This window comes from Zea mays, chromosome 8 (genome assembly GCF_902167145.1).
Source record: "Zea mays cultivar B73 chromosome 8, Zm-B73-REFERENCE-NAM-5.0, whole genome shotgun sequence".
In the NCBI taxonomy this organism is placed as follows: Eukaryota; Viridiplantae; Streptophyta; class Magnoliopsida; order Poales; family Poaceae; genus Zea; species Zea mays.
In genome coordinates this window covers 162,296,970-162,302,969 of record NC_050103.1, presented here as the reverse complement: position 1 = coordinate 162,302,969, position 6,000 = coordinate 162,296,970, and the positions used below count along the sequence as shown (strand labels likewise).

Genomic DNA, 6,000 nt, shown 5'->3' with positions numbered 1-6,000 from the left:
CGGATGGGCAATGATGGCGCTCCACAAACTCTATGACGACGGCGGCCCCCAACTCTCTTACGGAAGCAGGGCGACGTCAGCAAGGACTCGACCGCTCCAACAGCTGTCCCTCCGCCAGGCTCCGTCGCACCTCCGACAGCCACGACATCACGCCAGCAAGGTGCCAAGACCTCTCCGGCTGCCACATTGGCATGTACCTAGGGCGCTAGCTCTCTCTCCACTGGACACGTAGCACTCTGCTACACCCCCCATTGTACACCTGGATCCTCTCCTTACGACTATAAAAGGAAGGACCAGGGCCTTCTTAGAGGAGGTTGGCCGCGCGGGACCGAGGACGGGACATGCGCTCTCTTGGGGCCGCTCGCTTCCCTCACCCGCGTGGACGCTTGTAACCCCCCTACTGCAAGCGCACCTGACCTGGGCGCGGGACGAACACGAAGGCCGCGGGACTTCCACCTCTCTCTCGCTCGACTCCGGCCACCTCGCCTCTCCCCCCTTCGCGCTCGCCCACGCGCTCGACCCATCTGGGCTGGGGCACGCAGCACAGTCACTCGTCGGCTTAGGGACCCCCCTGTCTCGAAACGCCGACAACTAGATAACTAGATATTCAGCACACCAAAACCTTGCCTAACGTCCTAAGATCTAGCGCCGAAATTGTTCACCACACTTGCAGCGTGATGTCATGCGGCTTAAACAAAAAAAAACACTAAACTCTGATGGATCCTTTCAGCTCTGGTACACATTCCGCATGTTTGGTTGTTAGGATCAACAGATCCTGGTCGAAGCCTAGATGCAGGCGGGGCTTAGCCTGTATGCATTGATGCAAACCAAAATAAGTTCTCTTGTTTGGTTGTTTGTCCCAAATTAGCCAGGATCAGCACAACCCCTGTTTGGTTTGTTGTTTTAGGTAAGTTGCATGGATTTAGCTCTAAGTTGCAAGACTCAACTACATTTCTAAAATTACAACGCCATAAATTACACAAATCCAAATTTATACAATTATAAATTACAATAACTTATAAAAAAAATCCCAGCTGGCGTCCGCTGGTGAATACAATCAAATTGTAGATATATAAATTCAAATTTTGGTCTCTCTTTCTATCATTAAAGATATATAAATTGTAGATCAACTCAACTCATGTCATTAGAATATAATCAAATTTCTATTTTGCCTACAGAAAATACCTCACCTGCATACAATCACTCAACTGGCTTATATGTTCTCAAACACCAAAAACCAGCTACTAGATAGTGCAGCCAGCTACTAGATAGTGACAAAGGACAGAGATAGGAGTATCTGTTCTTAGTTCTCAAACACCAAAAACCAGATCAAGTGTATGTTCTCAAACACCAAAAAATCTGTTCTCACTTCAAACACCAAAAACCAGATCAAGTGCAGCAAAATACTTGTAAACATCAGTTAAATATTGGATTGGTATCCAAGAGTTACAAGTAACTCAAAAATCAGAAAAATTGATATTAGCTAGCTAAACAGACCAAGTGTAAATCTGAAATAGTTATTAATATTAGCCTCATCTCATCAAAACTGATCCTACATGACAGTGTAGCCAGCTACTAGATAGTGACAAAGGACAGAGATAGGAGTATCTGTTCTCAATTCTCAAACACCAAAAAATCAGATCAAGTGTATGTTCTCAAACATCAAAAATTCTGTTCTCACTTCAAACACCAAAAACCAGATCAAGTGCAGCAAAATACTTGTAAACATCAGTTAAATATTGGATTGGTATCCAAGAGTTACAAGTAACTCAAAAATTAGAAAAAATGATATTAGCCAGCTAAACAGATCAAATGTAAATCTGAAATAGTTATTAATATTAGCCTCATCTCATCAAAACTGCTCCTACATGACAGTGTAGCCAGCTACTAGATAGTGACAAAGGATAGAGATAGGAGTATCTGTTCTCAATTCTCAAACACTAAAAAATCAGATCAAGTGCAACATATCTGTTCTCAAACACCAAAATTTCTGTTCTCAGTTCTGAAACACCAAAAACCAGATCAAGTGCATCAAATACTTGTAAACAGCAAATTAGTGGCTGGCTCACTGAGTAGGCTTAATATTCACTTTTGTTATCATCATTGGCATAAAGGACACACACATCATATCAAGTGTAGCATACTAGCATATCTGATCTTAAACAAGGAAATTCATAGAACTCACGAAGACATCATTGTTCTTAATTAGCATATAGGATAGATGGAATATAGCAAGTGTACCAAATCTGTTCTTAATCAGGATAAAGGACAAACACATCATATAAATTGTACCATATCTGTTCTAAAACAGGAGATGTGCCACCCAGAGGCATAAGCATCACATACCATTGATCGACAGCTCAGAGACTTAAACAAGTACGACAACAGCACGTTGCAACAATAGTACACAACTCAGAGAATTAACAGTTTAGAACAGAGTAACAGAATATGAGAGCAGTTTACAAAGAACAGTTTAGAACAAAATAACAGAATATGAGAGCAGTTTACAAAGAACAAAGGAAACAAATTATAAAAGTTCATTACTGGTACAAGAACAGAGGAAACAAAGTAACAGAATATGAGAACAAAGTATGAGAACAATTTACAAAGAACAGATTAAGTATGAGAACAGTTTAGAACAAAGTATGAGAACAATTTACAAAGAACAGTTTAGAACAAAGTAACATAATACACCAGAACAGTTTAGAACAAAGTTAATTATGTCTTAATTCAGACCTACATCTTGCACATCTTGCACTTTTAAGTTATACCAGATAGGCAGATCTAACAAAGACAACATTGCATAATAAAATGTGAAGCAAGCAACATCTTTTATGGGGAAATGTTTGATTGATGCAGGCTGGGCTTAACCAGATAAGAACATCAACATGAAGCTATATTAGATCTAAGAAAACGTGGCATGATACTGCATAAATACCACAAAACCATGATCTACACAACCAAGAACTACCAATAGTACTCAAAACATTCTCAGATCTAACGAAATCAAACCTCATTACCAATAGTGTCGCATAAATCAAACGAAGATCTTTTGGCCATGAGGGCAAGGGAGATGCCAAACCTCGTTACCTGGTAGTACCAGGAACAAGTGCACCTAGCGTCCAGAGGCACCTGAGGCGAAGACCTCGTGTCCAGGGGGAGAGGGGAATGTCAAACTCCTTACCTTTGAAGAAACCTGGAGAGTGCGAGAGGAGGGTGCGAGAGCTCCACAACGGGGACTGAGGCGAGCTCGACGGAGAGAGGGGGAGCTCGACAGCGGCGAGTAAGGGCGTCAAACCCTAGCTCACAGCGAGTGGATACAGAGAGGGAGAGCTCGAGGGCTAGTGGAGACGGGAGAGGGAGAGCTCGAGGGAGAGGGAGAGCTCGACGGAGAGAGAGGGAGCTCGACGGCGGCGACTGAGGGCACCAAACCCTAGCTCACGGCGACTGGAGACGGAGAGGGAGAGCTCGAGGGCGAGTGGAGACACAAGAGGGAGAGCTCGACAGCGGCGGCTGAGGGTGCCGATGAAAAACCCTAGAGGGAGAGCTCGAGGGAGACGCGCGGGGTGAGGCGGCCTCGGATGCACGCACGGGCACGGGGTGAGCCTGGTTCCCCACGAACGCGAAAATTGGGCGTATGTCACGGGCCTGGCTGAGGCTGGTGTGTTGCACGCGCCCAGCCTGGCCCAAACATATATTCAGGTAACCAAACAACAGGAGCTAGATGAATTTTGCATCCCATAGACCATGCACGGTTGGATACAGGGAACCAAACAGGCCGATTCTGGCCGGCAAGGGCAGGAGGGTGGATCCATTATCTAGAACAAAAGAGCAGAGGGTCTCATCTCATGTCATCTTCAACATCCTGGGTGGGGTTGTGTAATTAGGGATCATGACTGTCGTGGAAACAGAATAACAGATGCACTTCTAATCAAACAGACAGGGAATTCAAATGTCTTTAGCCCCCCCCCCCCCCCCCCCCCCCCCCCCCCCCCCCTTGCTCCCAAACATGCCCTTAATCTTGGTCTGGTCAGGAAACTGATAGCAACTTTTGATTCAATACACATCGCACATAATAAACTCAACTACATTTTTTTGAATTCAAAATAGAGACAAATGCTCCATGCATGATTACACAACAAGGACTGTCCAAAGATAGACCTAACACTGTTATGCCTGCTGAATTGACCTTTACGCTCATCAACATCTGAGTAAGGCCTCACAGTTTAATGTCACTACACCACAAGGACTGTCCAAAGATAGACCTAACACTGTTATGCCTGCTGAAACTAACTTCTTCAGATGCTCCTCTGTGTAATGAACCCAACCAAACTGAGCAAAATTGCAGAGTATCAGGGTCCATATGAGATTGTTCGTTCCAGATAGGTTGGCAACTGTGCATGAAACGATCCACATCAGGTGACCAAAGAAATTAGTTTAGATGGTGTCAAGCGTCAACAAGTGCAGGTACTATCAGCCAAGTTGTTCGCTAATTAAAAATGTAAACCGAGGCAACAGAAGTTTATAGGTTGAAGATTGAGTTGGGTAAAGACCAACCTGACAACTAACTGGAGGTTTCATTTGCTCATTGTGGTCGACAGATAAAAGTTCCAAAAAATGGAACAAGAGGACATGAAGGCGACACGAGCAGGCAAAGGAATCACCCTGGTACACACATAAAAAGACTAGCATAAAAACAGTTGCATTGCTCCAATGGATTAAGCGGTGATTAAAAAGGCAGCCAGTTTATTCAACCATAGCCGTGATTAGAAACATCTGAGATGAATATGAAAAATGAGAAGCAAAGCATCCATACCCAAAGTTGACAATCGATACGGGAATCCAAAACTTAAACCCTGTGATATCCATAACAAAGTGAAACATACAATGATGTCAGTAATTTCTGTTAGAGTTGTTCGAATACAATACATTCACGCAGAAGGATTACCGTATAGAAGAGTAGGAAGGGCATCATTCTGATATTTGGATGGGAGTTCTGAAAGTTTCCCCAACCATAAGTTGTTCCAAGCAAAAATTACAGCAATAACACAAGGACCAAGCACGATCTGGTTCAGGATGACCTAAAACGACAAAGAATTATAAGGAAAAAGAAATGCTTTGCATTAAAAAGCTTAAATAGCCCAGCGCATTTGGTTACAATGGAGGAGTAAAGTGTACCTTAGCAGACAAATTTACAAATGTCTGCTTGGGCATGCATCGATCAAGGAGCTGATACCATTCATATGAACCTGGACCATAAAGAAGAAATCCATAGGAAGCCATACGAAGTGCACGAATCCAATCATGGTTCAGCAATATGTCTGGTATGAGTTCCTGAAATGAGCACCTCGACATATATCAGAATCACAATATGCTGTGCTGTGCAAGCATTCATTAAAATGCCCAATACTACATAATGCCAGCAACGTATTGTCTGCAAAATGGTTTACATAGAATTGTAATGGCACCTGTCAAAAAACACTACCAGATCGGCTAATGATTCAAGGCATAAGGACGGTGCATGTAAAGGGAATGAGTCATGGCTGACCTTGGTGTTGGAGTCGGGGCAGCATCTTCGGCGGTCGACGATGCGGCTGCGGACTTGCGCGATTGTGTCGCCGGTGAAGGTGAGAGAGGCGGCCGTGACAGCCTGCCTGAAGGGGAATTCGATGGGCCAGCCGCCACCCTGCTCGATGGACTCCGAGGAGGAGGAGGACGAGAGCGGCTCCCGTGGGGGACCGCGGCGGCGGCCGCGGGGGTCAGTGTTGCGGCGGCCGCGTCGACGGGAGTCAGACTTGCGGCGGAGAGACGGGAGGTTCCACCACCACTCTCCGCCGTTCCCTATGGCCTTCATGTTCGCGCCGCGGCGGCGGCGGCGTGAGAGGGTGCTGAGTACTGACCGCTCGAATCGAAGCCTGCGGCAGAGCGCGGCCGCTTTGCTTTCTCCACGCTTTGGTGGATACGGCATACGGAGCTGCGCTTGGAGGGGAGGCTCCGATT

General features: G+C 45.3%; 1 protein-coding gene across 2 annotated transcripts; it reads right to left on the bottom strand.

Annotated features, from left to right (window-relative positions):
• Positions 1–4,074: 4,074 nt before the first annotated feature.
• LOC100286237 (uncharacterized) lies at positions 4,075–6,000 on the bottom strand. 2 transcript variants are annotated; one of them, NM_001159125.3, is made up of 6 exons: positions 5,549–5,946; positions 5,179–5,334; positions 4,949–5,081; positions 4,817–4,856; positions 4,558–4,665; positions 4,075–4,394 (listed from the first exon to the last, which is right to left on the bottom strand). In NM_001159125.3, exons 1-5 carry the CDS (start codon positions 5,852–5,854, stop codon positions 4,578–4,580), a joined length of 723 nt encoding a protein of 240 aa, NP_001152597.1. In that variant the 5' UTR covers positions 5,855–5,946; the 3' UTR covers positions 4,075–4,394; positions 4,558–4,577. The 2 variants fall into 2 exon arrangements, with proteins under 2 accessions (NP_001152597.1, NP_001353551.1); NM_001366622.1 differs by having other exon boundaries at positions 4,077–4,394; positions 5,549–6,000.